General features: G+C 49.3%; 1 protein-coding gene across 8 annotated transcripts in view; it reads right to left on the bottom strand.

The window, feature by feature from the left end:
• Nucleotides 1-18483, bottom strand: part of LOC116957411 (Friend leukemia integration 1 transcription factor-like) — a 53768-nt gene extending 35285 nt beyond the window's left edge. The window contains exon 1 of one of the 8 annotated variants that reach the window (XM_076052975.1): nucleotides 18264-18483. In XM_076052975.1, the coding sequence (XP_075909090.1) occupies nucleotides 18264-18281 (18 nt within the window). In that variant the 5' untranslated portion in view covers nucleotides 18282-18483. Of the gene's footprint in view, nucleotides 1-546; nucleotides 4340-10669; nucleotides 10778-12897; nucleotides 13118-17416; nucleotides 17874-17997; nucleotides 18086-18263 lie in introns of those variants that run through there. The other 7 variants (XM_076052990.1, XM_076052982.1, XM_076052993.1 and 4 more) reach the window with 7 other exon arrangements.
• Between the last annotated feature and the right edge of the window lie 3491 nt (nucleotides 18484-21974).

The following is a 21974-nucleotide window of genomic DNA, read 5'->3' as shown; positions in this document are numbered from 1 at the left end:
AAAAATAACAACGTAGCTTCACGTAGCGTGCCTACTTTATGTAAATAAGCAATGCAGTGGGCAATTGCGCAACCTCTCTCCCCTCTGCACCTTTCCCTGTGTGTATCCACACGTCCCATTTTACCAGCCGGTCGCGCAGCTCATGGAAAATCGATCATACTTCGACGCCAAAATGACATTACCACTCGCCTAGCTGGCACACGACTGCGCGACATGAATGAGACCTCTTCAGAACGTGTCCATTCGTTCACAGGAGTTTCATTCGTCACCTTTCTTAACATGCGCTGCTGATTTAAGGGCATCTCGCGAAAGACTTGAGAGCCACGGTTGTTAATCATCCTTTCACACGCGATGCCAACATCCCCCCCCCCCCCCCATTTACATTCCCATTTTCGAACCACTTAAGAGGCCCTCCGTTAATCCACCGCTTGACATATATATGTTCGGTGGTGGGGGGTTTGGAGGCGGTGGGAATGGTGGGGGGTTTGGAGGGTTGTTTAACCATACTTCACCATCGCCGGTCCGGTGCGCGGTTGGTCAACTCACCGCTGATGTTAGCCATGGCCCAGCCCCCCAAATCGAACCGAGATTGCCGGCTGGATCATGGTGCCGTGGGTCGGTGCGCAAGCCCGCGCTGCTACACCCCTGCACGACGTCGTGGTCGTCCAACATCGCCGGTGTTAACCCGCTGGTTAAGTCAGTACACGCCTCGTAGACGTGGGGAGGCCCTTCGTGCTGACAGCGAGCCAGTTAATAAATGCCCTCCCGGCACGAAGACGCTCAACCCGTGCAACGTGGTGGTTTGAATGCTTTCTTGAGCCGTTCAAATTTCAACGGGCGCAGGAAAACGAATAGGGCCAATTATTGGCACGTGCCGGTCACAGAATCAGTGGCTTGTCCAAAAGGGGGCTTTAAATCAGAATATGTATTGATACTGGAGGAATCAGATGGAATCCGATGAGCCGTGAAGCTCGCTTTTTTCAGAGGTTTTTTTTTCCAGCAGGGTCGGGTAAGAACGTCTTCGACAAGCAGTACAACAAGATGACAGTAGTGCAAAGTGCCAGAAAGGCAAAAGAAATCACGCAAACAAATAAAAAAATAAACTATCCCCGTCCTGCCGGATCAAAGCCCACTGAGAGGTGTTAACTTATTGTTCAAAAACGACCTGGACACGAATGACACCTCGACAAAGTAGCTTGTCATTTATTTAACAGGGCCCCCCCTACGTCCTCCTGCTGTAAATATGTAAGTAATTGTGTTCACAATTATCTCTCTCCATTTCTCTGTGCTCCGAAGAAGGTCCGTTGAACGGAACGTCTGTTATAGGTTAGATTAAAAAAACAATCCTTTTCAAAGCAGTAGTTATTGACGAATATTTGTTTTTGGGGGGGGGGGTGTTTTAGTATATACTGTTTTAAAGGCAGCGTTCATGGAAAATGTGATGAGTGTTAGCGGTCACTTCTCTTGCACACTTCTCACCACTTACAAACTCAGTTCCTTATATTTGTTATATTTTTTTACGCAAACGGGTAGTATGGCCAGAACATCGCAAGCCCGGCCGTCTTTATCTTCCCACCCTTCTCTCTCTCTCACCACCACCGCCGCCGCCCCCTCCAACTTCCTATACTGACACGTCGCACCAGATATACCTCATTTTAGGCTGAGCGGACCTAAGTGCAGGCCTGGGTGACGAGTCCATTGCAATACGACAACCGCCTCGCCAACACTCCCCGTTACACAGTCATGTTCTATACAACATTTCTGACAATCCACTGCTGTATGGAGGCCTCGCCACACTGACTTAGTGGTGGATGGGTTGTTTGACCATACTTCCCCATTCTGGTACGTGGTGGTGGTGGGGGGCAGGAATCGAACTCAACAGGTCACTGCTACGTTGGCTGTAGAAGGCAGTGTGCCGCTTATACCTTGTACAGATTTATACGTATAATAACGCCTTACTCAATTATAAAAAGTGTACGTAAGATAGTGGTTGTAATGGAAGTTCACATCGTACAACTGTTTGTGTGTTGCTCTTTCCCCGCACCTACGATTATAGCACGGTTGGCTACGTACGGTGCGAAAGAAGTTCAACTTACGTACTTACAAAATAACACATTTTGAATGTAAATCTTCACGCGTTAGTGGAGCAAAGTAGTCCAACTAGAGAGATATTCGCAACACTGTACGAGTACATGTCCATATATATACGTTTACATGCATGTTACATATTTGTACGGGTGTGTTTGTAATGTATTTAGTTCGAAGCTGTTTGTAGTACAATCGCTGCGTGTATTTACGAACGTGTGGGGTGGGAGCGGTGGCGCAATGGTTAGCGCGCTCTGCTTCGCAACAACAAGTGGTGGTGAATACTTGAACCGGTTGTGGGCCTTCCCTAGGTCGATTCGGCCCTTAATTACAATGTTACGGTACCCTGGTGCGATGTGTAAACATCGGCACTGGGGGAGACAAAGGCGGTCGGGCGTGGTGTTGGCCACCCACCCCCTCGTGCGTAGGTGCTGTTCGCTAACAGCAAACTTGCCCCAACAGTCTGTTAAGGCTACACGTATATGTGTGAGTATGTGTAAGTATGTGTGTATGTGTGAGTATGTAAGTATGTATGAGTATATGTGTATGTATGTGTGTAAGTACTGTATATGTGTATGTATATGTATGTGTGAGTATATGTGTAAATATGTGTATGTATGTGTGTAAGTACTGTATGTGTAAGTATGTGTGTATGTATGTGTATGTATATGCGTAAGTATGTGTATGTATATGTGTAAGTATGTGTGTAAGTACTGTATATGTATGTATATGTGTAAGTATGTGTGTATGTATATGTGAAGGTATGTGTGAGTATATGTGTAAGTATGTAAGTACTGTATATGTATGTATATGTATAAGTATGTGTGTATTTATGTGTGTATGTGTGAGTATATGTGTATGTGGGAGTATGTGCATGTATATGTGCAAGTACTGTATATGTATGTATATGCGTAAGTATTTATATATGTGTAAGTATGTGTGTATGTATATGTGTAAGTCTGTGTATTTATATGTGCAAGTATGTATATGTGTAAGTCTGTGTATGTATATGTGTAAGTATGTGTATGTATATATGTGTAAGTATATGTATAAGTCTGTGTAAGTATGTATGTATATGTGCAAGTATGTGTATGTATGTGTGAGTATGTATATGTGTAAGTATGTATATGTGTGAGTATGTATATGTGTAAGTACTGTATGTGTATGTATAAGTATGTGTAAGTACTGTATATGTATCTATATGTGTAAGTACTGTATATGTATGTATATGTGTAAGTATGTATATGTGTAAGTATGTGTGTATGATGAATACGTTTGTGTGTGGAGCGGTAGTGTCGTGGTTAGCGCTACGCAACCGGCCACCCGAGTTCGATTCCCCTTCACAGTCGATACCAGTGACGATTCTCTGAACCGGTCTCGGGCCTCCTCTAGGTCGACTCAGCCTGAAACGAGTACCTGGTGCGGTGTGTAGTAAACATCGCCACTGGGGGAGACAAAGGCGGCCTTCACAGGTGCTGCTCGCTAACAGCACTTGCCCCTACAGTCTGTGAAGGCTACACGGGGGATCTGTGTCTTTTATGTACAGTACGTGTATGCATGTGTGTGTGTGTATGTCTTTACGTGTGTGCGTGAGTCCTTACGTTTACGTGAGTCTTTACGTGTACATTAATGTATACGTGTATATATCATGTTGCATATGTAGGCAGCGGGAGTGGCGTTTTTGGAGGTGTTAATAACAATCGCGATAGATCGCTGCGATTCGTTTGAAAGCAAAATCAACCGCTTGTTAGTAGTAGTAGTATTAGTAGTATTGTTGTTATTATAAGATTTACACGGCGGACGCTTTTAACTCCGAAACGCAATAACTTAAGCAGCTACACGCCCACGGTGACATCTGTTTTACGTTAGCGAGTTTGCGTTTAATGTACATGACCGTGCACGCTTACGAATATTTAACTATCACATATATTTACAGTACTAGTATGTAGTACCTGCTACGTACGTGACCCGCAAGAGCTGCAACGCGAAGGCATCGATGGTCCTTTAATCCGTCAGTAGATTGGCGAAGCGATTGTGAGCGATAATTATTCGTTAGATCTGTCTTACACATCTCTTGAATCGATGATGTTATGGTGAGGTCTGCATACACAAACACGTACTGTACACAAACACGTGCTGTACACAAACGTACTGTACACAAACACGTGCTGTGCACAAGCACGTGCTGTACACAAACACGTACTGTACACAAACGTACTGTATACAAACACGTGCTGTGCACAAACACGTGCTGTGCACAAAGACGTGCTGTGCACAAACATACTGTATACAAACACGTGCTGTGCACAAACACGTGCTGTACACAAACACGTGCTGTGCACAAACACGTGCTGTACACAAACACGTGCTGTGCACAAGCACGTGCTGTACACAAACACGTGCCTTACACAAACACGTGCTGTGCACAAACACGTTCTGTACACAAACACGTGCTGTAAACAAACACGTGCTGTGCACAAACACGTGCTGTATACAAACACATGCTGTGCACAAACACGTGCTATAAACAAACACGTGCTGTAAACAAACACGTGCTGTACACAAACACGTGCTGTACACAAACACGTACTGTATACAGACCTAACCCATATAATTTATTCGAATCCCGCTCACGTTGCCACCACGGGTGACGATTATTTGAAACGGTCCCGGGCCTCCCCGAGGTCGACTCAGCCTGAAATGATTACCCCCACCCCGTGCGGTGCGTGGTTCACATCGCCACGAGGGAAGACAAAGGCGGCCGGGCGTGGTGCTGACCGTGACGGCCTTTCATAGGTTGCTTACTCGCTAAACAATAATTTGTTAAGGTTATAAGAACGGAGTATTTGTCTTGCGTGTACGTGGTGTGTGTGTGTAGATATTCGGGATGGATTCTATTAGCGAATCCATCATCTCGGCTGGTGTTGTATCATAAAATCTTGTAACTCAATTTTAACCCATTTCCCAATGTGGAAAATACTATATTTTATCATTAAAATATAAACATAGATATTTTTAAACATTTTGTATATGTTATGTTGGGTCTAATTGTCTTACGCGCTTTTATTTAACTCACGCTGTCTGTTTTGTAGTATCAAATCTTGTAACTCAATTTTAACCCACTTCCCAATGTGGTATCGACTGCAAACGTGGTATACTCATGTCATACTGATGACAATACTATATTACATCATTAAAAATAAAATAAACATATTTTTAAACATTTTTCCTATCTTATATTTCGGCTTGTGTCTAATTGTCCACTGACGTTGGCTGTAAATCACCACGGTCTCCCTTAACTTTATGGCAAGTTTCGGGGCCACTTCCTGGAGTCGTGGAGTTCTTCCATTACTAGTAGGGTACATTTAATTAAAGCGTGTTTTTTTTTAAGTTTGTTTTGTTTAAATATTACTTTTATTTTGTATCTCTAGTTTTTGACAGCGCCGCTTGTTTTTACTGCGTCAGCCTCGGTGAAGCATTAGCAGATCCACCACCACCAACCATCCCCGCCTTGCATGAAGATTCTTTATACACCGATATAGCAAATGAGCGACTGTAAACACGGGGTTTGATCGTCAGCCTGAAGACTCAACGGTATTGGTTTCAAACCTTTAGAGTGTAGATTCTGTTAATATACACACGCAATTATATACAACGTGCTTGACATGCATACGCTCAAGCAAACGGTTCACGGCCGTTAGCTTATTGCATAATAATTGAAAGACGTTTCAATTACCTGACAAGATTTAATGCACGTGTAGCTAAGCCTCATTATGAACAGAATAGTTTGGGGGGGGGGTGGTTAAGGATGGAAGGGGTTACGCTTGAGAGTTCCATGTGAACGTACCGAATACAGTACGTACAAGAGTAAAGCAAATGTCAATCCACTGCTGGATGAAGGCCTCCTTGGTTGGTCCCTTGACCATACTTCACCACACATTGGTCGGTGCGCGTTTAAGTGGCTGGGTGACAATTGCCGGTTCATTTTCAGATATCGTCACTCGCCACCTAACGCTGAGAGCAGTGACCTGGAATCGAACTTAGGTTGGGCCACGTGCATCCCATAGTTGCGTGAACCAGTGCGTTAACCACCGATCCACCACTACAAAGACAACGATTCCCACCGAATAGCATTTAAACGCACTGTTGGGGCAAGTGCCGTTAGCGTGCACCTTTGAAGGCAGGCACGACACCCACTTGGCCAGCAACCACGCCCGACCGCCTTTGTCTCCCCAGTGGCGACGTTTACTACACACCGCGCCAGGTACTCATTCGAGGCCCAGGGACCGGTTCAGAAAATCGTCACCGGTGTTGGTCGTGAGCGGCAATCGAACTCGGGTTCGCCGGGGTTCAGCCGGCTAACGCCATCACTTCCAAGCCCAGCCAAACACAACGTGTGGTGGTGCATCACGAAGTCGCACGAAGAGAGAGAGAGAGCCCCATTCTTGTGAGTATCGGTTGGCCTGGAGGTACCCGGAGGCAGGCCGTGTCGCCCGCAAGTCAACGGGGTAGACAGATGCCGCCTTGTTCGCCCCGTGCTCTTCATTGCAAGGCCCGAGGGGGCCTTTAGTGCGGCCCCTGACGGGACCCCAACAATACACAAATGGTGAAAACATCCCCCCCCCCCCATCATCATCATTGTGCCGCTGTCAACCACCCCCCCCCCCCCAAATGGTTTCAAATGGTGTGGTGGCCCAATCACACTGATGATGTCTTATCGTCGAAAGTGCCCCACCACCACCACCAGTCTCTCCCAATGAAAATGTAACGAAGAACGCTGCTGGAGACAGCCGCATTGTCTGGTGATGGCCGAGCAGTGTCAGAGAGCCAGGGAAATCGTTTCAAATTAAAGTTTTCGTTGTGGCTCAACGCAGTCACAATAGACCGTCCCGTACCCCCAACACATTACAGTAGATACGTGTACACACACACACACACGTGTACACACACACACGTGCGTGTGCGTGTTTCGAAGTGATAACAGTAAGCATACATCTTGAATGAAGTGGCACGTTATTTCACACAAGCTCTTTGTTGTTGCGTCTATAATGAATGGCTTCAGGGCATGTGCCAAAGCACTTTTAATTAATTGCAATTGGTCAAACATTCCAATTGCAGTACTCTCCTGATAAAAAAACAGTATTGAGATTCGATGCAGCTTTCCTGAGATATATAATTGCTCTTATTTATTATGATGATGATTCTTATTATTTATATTAATATACTGCTGCCCGACGTTTAGTTTTAATCAAATTAAGTAACAAGACAAGAAACGTAATTAACATGGGATCTGGTTTCAGTCGCTGGGAGGAAGAATACGGTCTCGACGTTTCGGCCGCAGAGCCTTCACGAAGGTGAGAGTTTATTGTGAGACAGTGGGATGTACACACGTGATGTTCCTATAAAGGACGGCCGAGTGATTGTTGATCAGTACGATTTATATCAAGGGACTAAAACATGAAATCTTCGACTTTGCAATCAACTAATTTCGCCTGGTGTGAAACGTCACGCAAAAAATAGCGGAAATTCCATTGGCTGTGGCTTCACTGAACAACTCACAACGTCCGTCGTTATCCCCGCCTCGGAGCAATTCATAACGGGGTGACGTTTCGGGAAACGGCCCCTCTTCAGAGTGCAGAGAAGGCCAGATATGTGAACATAACTCGGCGACAACGAAGACACTGGCGTGGCACTGGCGTGGACCGTTCCGTGTGACGAACCGACTAAATCTACCCCCGTGTCACCGTGTGTGTTCCTCCGCGAAATTCGAAATGACACCAGCATTGTGGTGTTAGGCTTACCATCGGGCTCCCATGCCAATAGGGCACAACTGCCTAGGTTACGTGCGGAGATACGGGACGCAACTTCGCAGTGACGATTATTATTGACAATAAATGCCAACCCGCTACTGGATTGAGGAGGCGACCTGAACTCCTTAACCATACTTCACCACGGATTGGTGAATAGGGAGGTGGTTCGGAGAACGGTGGTTTGGTGGTGGGAGTGATAGATTGGACGGCTGGACACATGCACTGCCTCCCCCCCACCCCTGCTCGTGTTGACCCCGATCGAGAATCCAACTCGGGGTCAGCTTTACAGCAGCGCGTTTGGACTCGTCACTGACTCGCCACAGCTCCAGCCCGTGCCCACCAGTTGCAGTGCGAGCTGCGCGATAACTTGATGGTGGTGGCCCTTCGCGTTAACCTTTAAAAAAAAACATTTTCTGCTTTTGCGTGGCTCCCGACGCGGTTGAGCGTTCGCAGCGGTGGCGGTGGACCGCGTGAACTCCTCCCGGCGCGTAATAAGCTGGTAGTGAGAGAGAGAAAGAGGGCCCTCTCTCTCACTGGGGGCAGTGAGAGAGAGAGAAGGAGGGCCCTCTCTCTCTCTCACTGGGGGCAGTGAAAGAGAGAGGGCCCTCTCTCTCACTGCCCTCGCCCGGTCGCAGTTTTCACCACGCGCGTGAGCGCGCGCTCTCTTACGGGTAATAGGGGGGAGGGTTACGCGCCACGTTAATGACATCGTAAAAATAGCGGCTGTTTTCTTTTTGAGAGTCGTGTTAAAGTGTGGCCCACTCCATCCACCGCTAACGACGCAAACAACTCGCTGTGAGATCGCGTCTCTTCAGCGACCGACAGAAGAGGCTAACCGCGACTCATGAATTAATCGTCAGCCGAGCAGTGCCGCAGTGGTCTCTAAGAACTCGCTGTGCCGAGAGGTTCCATTCCAGGCCACGGTTATGTGTTATTGGTGGGTGATATCCGTACGAGTTCCAACTTCCTATACCCTTCCACCAGCCGGCTCTAACCAGCGTGGTGAAATATGACCAAACTAATTCCGCGGGATCGACACGCCGTCTGGGGTTTTAAATCCAGCAGTGGATTGACCAAGAGCTGGAACGTGTTATTGTGTTGTACGCACACTGTACAGAAATACGCATTTTATATATCTCAAAAGAATACAAACATGTCACATTCGCACACCACTCGGTCATCTAGAACAACAACAACGCAGCGTAAGAGCGACGCAAAGGGGTGAGGTCAGCATTAGGCCCTTGACAGGTACAAACACTGCCGGATTAAGCTAGTGCGGGGCCCGTAGCATACGTTATGAAGGGGCCCTAAATAAAAAAAAAACACGTAAATATGAAAACACAAATATTTAACTTGCATAGTCAAGTAATTGTATTTTTTTCATTTGCTTTACAGACATAATACGACAAATCGATAACCTTAAACACCCGGTCGTTCACAAAAGTTGAAGGCAGTATAGCACTATAGTAATAGAGCGAGTGCAGAATCACTGAACCGGAATTGATAGCTGGAAAGCGGTTAGCGCGGGGCCCCTTGAAAGTGCGGGGGCCCGTAGCATTTGCAGCTACTTGTACTACTGGGATAATCCGGCACTGGGTACAAAACGATGGGTCCCCGGTAATTAAGAACAAGAGTGCGCTGTGTAGGGCCACACGAATCACACGCACGCAACGTAACCAGACTGCACCTCGAGACGTGAGCCTGCCGCCTCCACGCAATGTTTCACCCTCCAACGTGTACGTGTGTCAGTATGTTGAACTTCTTTCGCACCGTACGTAGGCAGAAATTCGTTTTCAATCTAGGTTTAAAAGTGCACCATAGCTCCAGTGGCTTCCTAATATAGGAAAGGAAGAGACCCATCGAGATCCCACAGAGATTCATAGGGGCTCAATAAGAACTACAGAGACCGTCAGAAACCCACACAGACCTTTAGCGACCCCTACTCATATACATGCGCATGTTGAACCTATTATGCAGCCTACGTAGCCAACTGCTCTAATCGGAGATGCGGGGCAAGGACAACAACACTAAACATAACAAAAACAATTATAAATAAATGAGTTTTCAATCTAAATTTAAAAGTACAATATCTCCCAGTGGCTTCCTAACTTCGCAACCCCAACTCGCTCTCACTTACTCCACCAAATTGCGCAACCAGAGATGTTGTTATTTTGTGTATACCCCATTGGGCGTCCGAGGTTTACCGACAGCATATTTCTTCTCGTTTGAATAAACCACAGCACCCTCGCTCAAATATTACAAAGACAACCGCAATGTCTCCCTCCTCCATCCCTCACCCCCGCGCGCTCCCCTATAGCCGTACAGATTATTGGGGCCAAGTGCTGTTGGCGAGCACCTATCAAGTCGCGAGCAGCGTGGGGATGCTGTGGTCAGCACTCACGCCTCGCCACATTAATAATACATTAGGCACACACACACACAAAGATCCCCCAGGATAGTCTGAACAGACTGTTGGGGCAAGTGCTACGAGCGAACACTTATTAAGACCGACACGGCACACGAAGGCGTGGGGTGCCCTGCACCGCGCCAGGCTGCATTTGCCTCCCAGTGCCAATGTTTTACACCCTCGCACCAGGGCACTCATTTAAGGCTGACTCGACCTCGTCGATACGTAGAAACAGACACGTAAATGCATACATACACGCACATCCATAGACAAAGACGCAAGGCAGCGCAGATGCGACAATGAAAGACATCTCATTGCCTCTGCTCCTAACGTTCTGCGCCCATCACAGCACCTATATAGTACTTACATTGGGGTGGACCGTTAGTCGATAGGAAGCAACTGAGCCAAACGCTGCTGCTGCTGCTGCTCTCTGCGAGTATACGTGGCGAAGTTCCGCGCAAATCTTTCCCCGGCTCTACCCGCCACCTCCTCCTCCTCCGACGACACCGCCGCTGTTGAAGCGGCCCCGTCCCGTGGTTGCGACGCGCCGCTCTGAAACGACGGCCCTCTGGGGCGAATGTCCGTGCGCTCTGCGAGGTTCTTCTGCACGCGTGGGTTGTTGTCTTGCCTGGCTGGTCTCTCTCTCGCTCTCTCACTCGAGCGAGCGAGCACTCTTAAAGCTGCAGCTAGCAAGATAAGGAAGCCTATTTTGGCGTTTCGATCAGCTCGGTGATTAGAGGAAGGTCTGTGTGGGGTTTTTTTCTCTCTCTCTCTGTTTCACGGCCGTGGCCTTAAAATGCAGAAGCTGCCGTTGTCCCGACGATGCTGCTGCTGCTGCAGCTCGCTACTTGCTACTGTTACTGCACAAACGCCGCACCATTCGGTGGGATTTCGAAGGGCTGGGTTTCCAATTCGGGATAACGGGCGCTCGGGTTGTTTTGTTAAGTTATAACAAAAACAGCGACGTGGCTAGGGTAAATTATCGTGTAGGCATAGTACACTACTTTATACACAAATTCATATTTAAAAAATAACTTTCTCCGTACAGCCTTTAATAGACTGTTGGGGCAAGTAATGTTTGGAAGGCCGGTACTCTAACGAGGATGAGTGGCCAACATCACGCACGGTCAAGTTTGTCTCCACAGCGCTGATGTTTCCTACAGACCGCACCAGGTACGACTTAAGGAAGACCAAGAACAGGTTCAAATATTCGCCACCGACGTTGACTTCGAGAGCTAGATCTGAACTCAGGTCGCCGGGTTCGTTTAGTGCGCTAGCCATTACGCCACTGCTCCCCACAATCAATACACTTTGTATACACACACAATGGTGGCGCAGTGGTTAACACATTGCAACTATAATTCCGGCGACCTGAGTTTGAGTCTCGTCCACGGCTAACAAACATCAGCGGCGAGTGGGATATGAACCGGTCCGGTGGGCCTCCATCTTCTACCACTCGCACTGCACAGCGTGGTGAAGTATGGTCAAAACAACTCCCATTTAGCGACATGCGGCGTGCAGGTAAGCCTTCACCTCAACAGTGGATTGACAGAGGGCCGTACGTTATTGTGAGTTTAATACATGCAACAACGTGCAGCCTCAGTTCAAGTCCAGGGTTAAGACCTTCCCCTCTCCTATGCCGGACTGACTGAATACTCCATCTATTCACGCGTCTAATTCAATACAAAGGAAGTCTCTCCAACTTGCTGATTTTGTATCAAAATATATATAATTCTGCCCGAGTCCCCACGGTCCCATAATACGTGTATCGTTTTTCATGCGAACAATCACCATGGGATGCGAACGCATTAAGTAAGCCTTCTTACTCCTTTAAAACCCATCGTTGTGTATGTTTTGTATTACGCGGATTAAATAATCATAATTGCATTATTGCGATGCAATAACTGCAAATGTCTTGGGGTTTTCTACCCCAGTCCGACTTTCATCCTCGATGACCTCACCCACAAATAAAACTGAACACGCGTGCCGTGCTCCGTGTCAATATCTCACTCGATGCTGCCTTACAATACGTCTGCTATACTGCAGAACATAAGACGACAGAAGGCGAGCAAGGATCGCCCACAGGACAAACACATGAACGTTCTAATGAATCAAAACGTGGCCTCATCTCGAGATTAAAACACTCTCTCGAAGCAAATATAATAATCAAATACAGTACACATTTTTGTTTGTAAAAGTTATGAACCGTCAGCCTCATCTCGAACCTCCTTAAGCACAACCAGTCCCCGTTGTTATTGGGTGATCGCGAGTTTCGCTCATTCTCATTTCAAGACAGAGCCATCAAACGGCGAAGGCGCAGCGCTGCAATTGTTCCGCTCACGCCACTGCTGGCGGAAGATGCCTCTCCACAAGAAGGAGCATTAAAGAGTCTCTCTCTTTCCCGGAGGGTATTTATGGCCTACACTTCCACACTGACCAGCAGGGTACTGTTGGTATCGTTGGGAGAAGCCCACATTTTGCAACAGTACACGCGCGACTTTGCCAGTCGACTAACTGTGCTGCTGCTGGTGGTTGAACTCGTGTCTACTGCTGAGTGGACAGACAAGAGGAGACGGAAGATTTGAAGACACTTACCCATGGTTTCAATTAACGCGCCGGGGGGTGGGTGGGGGCGAAGGGGTCGAACCTGCCACCTCTGTGGGTCGTAATTCCAGCGTGCTGCTAACCAGTACAGCCTCTTATTGCCACGTACGTGGAGAGACCACAGGGAGCGAGACGGCGGGGCTGGCATAGATGCGTGGGTCGCCGTATCATCGAGTCCGTGTCGCGACAGGAATCGTGCCGTACCCTGTACGCGGCACAAGACCCTCGTGTGCTACACAGCGCCACGTGTTTGTCAACGCTTTAGCTATTGCACAACCACGGGGGTTCTATTTGTGGGGGGGAGGATGGAGGCACATCACGTGTCCTATACATCTGGTTGAGTCAGAAAGTGTTGGTAAACGTGAATGAGCTGACCTCAGTACAGTCACGACGGGTAAGTGAAACAACTAAATAAATATTGTTTTAATCAATCTACCTATTGGTTAACTTTTTTTCAATAACAGTCGTCCATAACACTGACCTTAAAATGGCGGGAAAAAATATACACTAGGCGACGTTTCGGGCAATTTATCTTCTTCATAGTACATTGGCTTTCCAGACCAAATATTATCCAGCAGCGTGTGCTTAGGCCAGGCAAACTCCCGGACCGGTTTCGATCTCCTGGGTCTCATCAGCAGAGTCAAGTTCGTTCAAGAAAATGCCGCTGTTTTCCCCAGATGCGTTTTGGCCACGAGCACTCCATTTGCGAGTGGTAAGGGTAGTCGGGGAGTTGGGGAGGCGACTCGGGGTGGTTATCGGACCCTGTGGAAAAGCGCGCAATTCGCTCGCCGCATCGAGGCGCAGTAATGTATTTATTCAAAACGTAACTACTTTTTTTATTTTAGCCGGCTAAGGCCCACTGAGCTGTATAGCTCTTTTTTTCAGAAGCGTCCTGGCCACAAATGATAGCTCAACAAAGTGGATGATGTTGATTTTTTTTAGCAGCCAAATACAATGAACACACGTTTGTAAAATGTGGAGGGAAAACCCCGGACGACACGGAGAGAAAAAGAGCACGCGACCACGGGGAGAGAGACACGCACACTCCAAATATACAGGCATCAGGATTGGGATCGAACGCACAACCTGCTGTATACCAGGCGTGGTAGTTAACATCTCGCCACCGTGGCGTCCGTGTTACACGGGCTGGCGTTACAACACCGAATCCTCGCACACCATCTACCCCGTGTGTGCGTGTCTGTCTGCAAGGGCCTCCCCTAGGTCGATTCAGCCTAAAATCAGTAGCTGGTTCTGCGCGTAAACACTGCCGCTTGGGAGACAAAGGCGGCAGGGCGTGGTGCTGGCCACCCACCCCCTCGTGTGCCGTTCCGGCCCTTCATAGGTGCCGGCTAACAGTTCTTTCCCCAACAGGTTATACGCGGGATATTTGTATCTGTTTTGTATCGTTATCATCGTCTATATTTACTGTCTATGCCTGTATGTTATGTTTGTCAAAGCGACCCGGCGTGATGCTAGCCTTACCAACCCCTTTTGCGCCGTTCTGACCTTAATAGCTGCTCACTAACAACACGCGCCTGGCCAGTCCGTGTGGCTGTGCTATACGCGGAATCTTTGTCTTATTTGTGTATATATGTTTGAAACCGTTGTATATTCAAGCTCCACAGGCGGTCAAAACGTGTTGACGGTGACATCGTTTGCTAAATATATACTGCGACGTTTTGTCGTCGTTTGAATCACGGTTTTCTGGACACAAACCCAAGTGTCAAAAAACGCCAGGCGACCGGCAATGAACAGCATTATTGACGGTGTTAAAGGATAACAGTTGTGATGCGTTGTGAATACGTTTCTCGAATTGAGCGAATTAATAAAGAATCTGTATCGGGGGGGGGGGGGGGGGTGGGACGAGATGATGAGAGGGATTTTTTTTTTCAAACTGGGAGCGGTTCGAGGGAATACAGCAGAACGAGAAGAAGGAGAAAGGGCTGTCACCTGCAGTGTGGTGGTTGAACACAGCGTGTGGATGAGACGAAATGAATCTGGCAATTTAACTCAGGTTAGGCATATCCTGGAGACATGTACGCAATGGATCAGGTATACAGTACCACGGATGTAATCTTGACACACGAAGTAATGGGTTATTAAATTCCACAAATATATTTTCTCGTTTTCCTCCTCATTAACGACATGCAAATGCCCCACCCACGATGCACAGCACCAAACCAGCCAACCCTGACCAGCCTCCGGCCCAAGGGGTGCAGCACTCAGAACGAGATTCGAACTTGGCCACATCGCTTCAAAGGCCACCACCCTGTGGGTGACATCGCCGAGCGGGCGAGAGGGGGAACGGATCGTCTGTGGAGGGATGAGGTGGGGGGGGGGCTTAGTTGAGGGATGGGGGGGGGTCCTAGCAAGGGAGGGATGGTGCGGTGAATTGGGTACCAGTGGTGGGGGCCGGGAGAGAGGTGGGGGCTGGCTGGAGCGAGAGGGGGGAGGGGTAAGGAGAGAGATGAGTATGAAGGGGGGGGGGAGATGGAGGGGGTTTGAGCAAGGGTGGGGGGGGGAGAAGGGCATGAGTATAAGTGGGGGGGTCGGGAGACGGGAGGGGCTGGCTGGGGCGAGGGGGGGTCAGGAGGGAGATGAGATGAAGATGGGGGGGGGTCAATTGAGGGGTGGTGGGGTGGGGTCCTTACTGGGGGAAGGGAGGGAGGGAGGGGGGTGTGAGAGTGAAGGAGCGGAAGGACTGTGACTTGCCCCTTGGCCGTGCGCGCCCTCGCTCCTCCGAGGCGTGCGGACCGAGAGGAAACTTTTTTGCAGGAAATCAGATTACTCGCGCAGGAAATAGCTGCATGCTGCTGATAAACCACCTGATGGGAACCCACCAAACGCTAATCAATCAAACTCTTCTCCCCCCCCCCTCCTCTCGCGCCTGCGAGCGCGCGCGCGCTTGTCCGCTCATTCAAAACAGCCGCCTCTCTCTTTGACATATTCCCGAGGCAGATTTAATACTTTTAAGAGTTCGCGTTTTGTTGTTGATTTTGTTGTTGTTGCTGTTGCAGCAAGAAAGCAACGCGGCTATAGCGGATCGCGTTAATGCGCTCGACAACTGCCAAACTCGCAAATATGAACGAACTACACGTCCACGCTGAGCTTTAATCTTGCTGGCTGCATGCCCCCCCCCCCCCCGACAATGCCACGTTTATATACAAGCGCGTTTCGACTTTCACATTACAACCGCACGTGACTTTGTCGCTGCGTATCTAACTATCGTCTCTTTAAGCACATCTCACAACAAATGTAAGATCGACATTGGTTCACCCCTTTGGTTTAACTTGGTATGCGTTTGCCCATTGCTGCAGGGGTGGAATATTTTTTTTGTTATCTCTCTCAAATTAAAACTACGTAAAAACATGTTTTTTTAATACATATATATAAAATCAAGTCGGTTGAATTCCAAGAAATTTACCAACGGGCGCACGCAACGCTGTGAACTCAACTAGCAGCGAGCGGAACACGAGGTCCGGGCGCATTGCGATTGAATTCTCGACCTCTTCTGCCGAGCCCGTTGCGGTCAGAGAACATCTGCAGACATTGTCACGAAAGCGGCCTCCGATCGGCTTGAACGGTAATCTAACTCATCCCAAACCGGCGCATCTCCCGTGCCTCGAGCTCAGGCCACGTAACGGCTCCTCCGAGGTGGAGGCCGCGCGGCTGCTGTACTGCTTGGACGTCTGTGAATAAAAGAGCTTAGTAGCTCATCATCGGATTCCTCCTCCAGTCTAAACGAAGATTTTTGAAAGTGCAAGACACGGCCACGTACGCCGAATCAGATCAACGTGCGAGCACAGCGCTCGTGTTAACCAGGAAATAACATCAGAGTCGTCATGCTTCTTCTTTGGTTCTTTCGGTAAAGTCACGTAGAATGAGAATAAAATAATAAAATAAAACAATAAAATTCTCACGACGTTCGGCCACAACACAAGTGGCCTTCTTCAGGTGAAAGGGACAGACCTGTTGGGACGACAGAGTTTTGAACCCCGGGACGACAGAGCTTTGAAGCCTTCAAGCTCTGTCGTTCCGACAGGTCTGTCCCTTTCACCTGAAGAAGGCCACTTGTGTTGTGGCCGAAACGTCGTGAGAATTTTATTGTTTTATGTTATTATTTTATTCTCATTCTACGTGACTTTACCGAAAGAACCAAAGAAGATGAATCCTTGCAGTCACGAAAGCTTTAAATCGTCGTTATACTTGTTATAATGTGTAGCCCCTTTGTCAATGCTGGATGAAGGCTTCCTTCCCCAAGCCGTGTTGTCGATCAATGGGGATTGTTTGGGTCATACTTTACCACGCTATTCGGGCCGGGTTTAGATAGTACTCGTTGTTAATACTCTCCGCGAGATAGGCAATCGAACGCGGGTCGCCGAGTGTAGAGCACAACGCGCCAACCACTGCACCACCGCTCGCTGCACTATAGCGCATACTGCTACATGAATTAAAACAGCGCGAAATAAATATTTTAAAATATATATATAAAAAAAACATTTCCACTTACCGCGTATACATCATTTTCGTACGTCGATACAGTTTCCACAGAACGTCGCCGCAGTCATAACTGCCTCGCGTCGCTTTGTCGCGTTACAGTCTAGAATGTATACTGTCACCCTGAACGCGCCTCCGCCACATTTCCCCGACAAGGTCTGTATCCCGTCCACGCACGGAGAACTAACGAAACAAAAACGGCGATAGATAAATGAGAGAGATGCTCACGTGTACAACGAGAGCGCTATTGAGTGCACCTCCATGGGCACAGATATTAGAAAGTCTTTTAACCCGTCTGCAAAAAAAAAAAACTAAATAAAAACAGGCAATAGAAGCAGGAGACTCGGCGAAAACCCCGTTTTTTGTTTGCCGGTCACCGTTAACTCTAACAAGAGTCGAAACGAGCGGACTGACTGCGCTTGGGAGCTGTTGTGCCCCCTTTGCGAAAGCCTCGGGTTTCTCATAACCACCTCCAGTTTAAAGAGGGGTGGTGGCGGGTGGAGAGCATGGGGGGGGGGGTGCGAAAGAGAAGAAAAAAAACAGGATGGAAAAAGGAAATCCAGCGCAAGAAAGGAAGAGAAGGAAATCGGTTACCGTTTGCAATCCACCACGGGAGTTTTTGCAGTTCGCGGCCAGCGCCAGTCGCTCAATCTGCCGCACTAAACGCGCCCCTTGCAAAAGCGCAGCGCGCCCCTTAGCTCGCTCTCGTTTCCTCCCCTCCTCGCTCGCTCTCTCTCTCTCGCTCTCTCTCTCTCGCTCGCTCTCTCTCTCTCTCTCGCTCTCTCTCGCTCACTCTCGATTTACGCGCGCCTCGCTCCGTGTGCGCACTCTCTTCACTGACGTCCCCGCAGCCGATTTACCTTTATGGTCCCGTCCATGACTCCCCCACGCGCGCGCGCGCGCGCACACGCGCAAACAAAAAAAAAGTGAATGCCCCCTCCTCGGTAGCTTCTACTACTCCTGGGCGGCCGAGAGTGAAGAAGCCCCCCGCGCTCGCTCTCTCTCTCTCTCTCACCAGGAGAGTCCGCGTGACGCCGACATGGCTTAATTGCTGTGAAATTGTTCCACACAGAAAACTTTAACCGGATGAAATTTAGCTAATTTTGGGAAGTGAAGTCACGCGCCCGGGAGGAAGCCCATTTCCTATTGGTCGAAGCCGGGCGCACATTTTTTTTCGTCGTGTAACAGGATATTTGGCGCGGCGAGATAAGACGCGCCAAAACAATGCTAATTCATCGATATTGTTCGTACGTCGCTATCTCTCGCGAACAGCCGGCGAAGGCTTAAGCGCCATCAAAAAAACAGCCCTTAAAAGTGCAGACACCAGTGGTGCTGGGTGCTTTTTTTGTTTTAGCCTCCTCTCTCTCTCTCGTTTTCTTTCTTCGCCTCAATCAGAGCAATGCAAGAAAATAACTGAAGAATAACAGAAAACATCATTAAACGCGGAGGGCGCGACAGGGTGTCCGCGCCGTACCCAACCCACGCACTCACGGACTCACGAACAACTCACTCACTGGCGGGCCAACCTCCTCGCCTGCTTGCAGAGCGAGAGCAGCCAAGCTCCTACGCCGTGGCTGAGTTTTAGACTTCGCGGCAGTCCGAAGACGCAACTGCCCTCGCACGGGACACTCTGCATTGTGGATGTTCGTGCGTGCGATGGAGCATTCGTTAATCGCTAGGAACGCACACACACACACAAACAGTACAACTACGCACGCACACATGCACGTACGTACCTACACACACACACGTACACTTACGCGCGTACTTGCACACACGTACACTTACGTACGCACCTATGCAACTACTCTTACGCACGTACCTACACACGCGTACACTTACGCACGTACTTACACACACGTACACTTAGGCACGCAACTACACTTACGCACGTACCTACACACACGTACACTTACGCACGTACTTACACACACACGTACACTTACGCACGCACCTACACACCTACACTTACGCAACTTACCTACACACACGTACAACTACGCACGCACCTACACACACGTACACTTACGCACGCACGTATCTACAGACACGAACACCTACGCACGCATGTACCTACACATAACAATAACAACCTCAGTTCGCCACTAAGTGGCAGTGACGTCACCGCGGCGCTTGTGCCAGGCTAGGTGCACACGGACACGCGTGTCGACACATCGCCCGTTCCTCTCCGGCCGAGCCGGCGCGCTCATAAAAAAAAAAAGTCTCGGTGCGAACGCCTGCCACGAAGAATCAGCCAAAATTGTTTTTATATGCCGCACCCACGCACACTGCAGACGTCTGGAACGCCACGCTTCGCCGTACGGCTACGCTGCCACCATAACGAGTGCCGATGCAGCGAGAGAGCTCCTCCGCCGTTCGTTTGCGATCGTCCCAAACGCGTCGCGGATTAATCCTCGCGAAGCGGACACGCGCAGGCACGCATCGGAGTTGTGATGCGTGACAGGCTGCGCGCAATATTGATGGCTCTCTCGCTTGTAAAACTGTGTTATATATATGTCTAAGTGTCGTTCCTCTTTGGTATTATAAAGCGACGCCACGGTCGTTCCACTAGGAGTCGTTAGCACGCGTACACCCCTGCTTGATTGTCATGACTTGTTATTCACCAGCAGCCATGGTCAATCCACTGCTGGATGAAGGCCTCCCCCCCCTCCATCTCCCGCCGTGGCGCCGCCTCCGCCACCTCTCACGATCACCGTCCAGCGATGTTTGTAACAAGACCTCCACCCAGCACCCGCAATGGACTCACCTCACCGTTCCATCTCCACCACTGGAGGTGCTCTAGGACGCGCTCCATCCCATTGTACATCGAACAATTACCCAATATTGAATGTAGCGGGAGTTAACGGGTTAAATGTGAGCAGCGAGTTATTAAGAGTCGTACACACAGGTTTGTGTAACGCGTGTGCCCCTAACCGTAATGATTAAAAAAAAAACCACATACACTATCAATGCCGCTACGTTGTTTGTAGAAACGTGTCAAGGAAGTGGGGTTTTTTTTTGCAATATCACGTTTGCTGAGCACAGGCCCCAAAGGCCAAACCCGCCAAGAGACCAGCAACAATCAGCACTTATTATAGTGGTTACAGATAAGAGTTCATACGTTGTTTTGAGTTGAGCAATGGTCGGTTATACGAACTTGGGGGGGCTGGCGGGGGTGGAGAGAGACGATGGGAGATGAATTGCCAAGTCGAGCTCTGGGAGGGAAGAAGAAGGGGAGGCCAGATGCATTGTTGAGTGGTCCAAAACAGTGCGGGCGAGAACGGAACAGTGGGTGTCCGCTAGACCGAGCCCTCGAATCTGGCGGATGAAGAATCAATGCCGCGAAGTTCATGGGAGCAGTCGCCGTGGGCAGTAGCAGTAGCGATAGAAGAGCGGTCACTTGTGGCGCCGAGACGCACTCAATACACACATGTATATATATAAATACACAACAACAAAGATCCCCCATATAGCCTTAACTGTTGGGGGCAAGTGCTATGAGGGAGCACCGATGAAGGCCGGCACGGCACACGAGGAGGTGGGTGGCCTGCACCACGCCCGGCCGTCGTTGTCTCTCTAGTGGCGATGTTTACACATCACACCAAGTACTCATTTGAGGCTGAGTCGACCTAGGAGATGCCTTAGAGACCAGTACACCCATATGTGCATACATACACACACACACGCACACATATATATGCGTGCGCATGTCTATCTGGCATGGGAGCCACTTGCATCGTTGCCAGAGGCGGGTGCGTTCGGAGCCCCGGGGCGAGTGTGAGCGAGAGAGTTTGCGGAAGGCCGTGGAACTGTGTCTCGTCCTCTCGGACGTCTTCCTCCGAGCTACATTGTCAACCCACGCTTGCCTCTGGGGGTCAATCCAGTCCAGTGCTCAGCAGCCACCGGTGGGGGGGCGGGGGGATGGTGGTGGAGGTGATCCTCCAGTAGCAACGCCTACCCGCACTCAATCTGGCGTGACGGGCAGCAACGGGCAATCGACGCAACGCCCGACGCACCTCGGACGCCGCGACAATGCCTTGCGCACCAATCCACCAGCGACCGTGCTGAGCGACGTTGGTGAAATCAAAACAATAAAAAATAAGCCCCAACGTATATATTTGACGTCTCCATTCACGTCGCGATGACCACAGACGACATGAGCGCGGAGGAGTTTGCCGACATATACCATCGGTTGGGGCGGACGGGGGAATCTCTCTCTCTAAAGCTCTCTCTCTCTAATGCGCATTTTAGCGCCACAGCGCGTGGAGTGATAGTGTTGGTATTTTGTTTGCTGGTGGCTGTATTTCGTATCGGAATCGCCTCCAGTGCTGTTGCTGCCGGCGGCAATAAAAGTCATTTTGAAAAAAATCTCTCTCTCCAAAGCTCCCTCGAGCGGAGGTTCTTTCGCCAGCGGTGGCGTCGAGAAGGTAAATTCCAGTGCTCGCCCTCGTTTCACGACGCCTTCACACTCTCGCCCTCGTTTCACGACGCCTTCAAACTCTCGCCCTCGTCTCGTCGCGCGTTCGGTTCAGCACGTCGGCTTTTGCAAGCGGCGAGGGCACCACGAGGGG

The sequence above is a fragment of the Petromyzon marinus genome, chromosome 3 (assembly GCF_048934315.1).
Source record: "Petromyzon marinus isolate PM22_M1 ecotype Great Lakes invasive population chromosome 3, UKy_Petmar_22M1.pri1.0, whole genome shotgun sequence".
NCBI lineage: Eukaryota > Metazoa > Chordata > Hyperoartia > Petromyzontiformes > Petromyzontidae > Petromyzon > Petromyzon marinus.
This window is presented reverse-complemented; position numbering and strand designations above follow the sequence as displayed.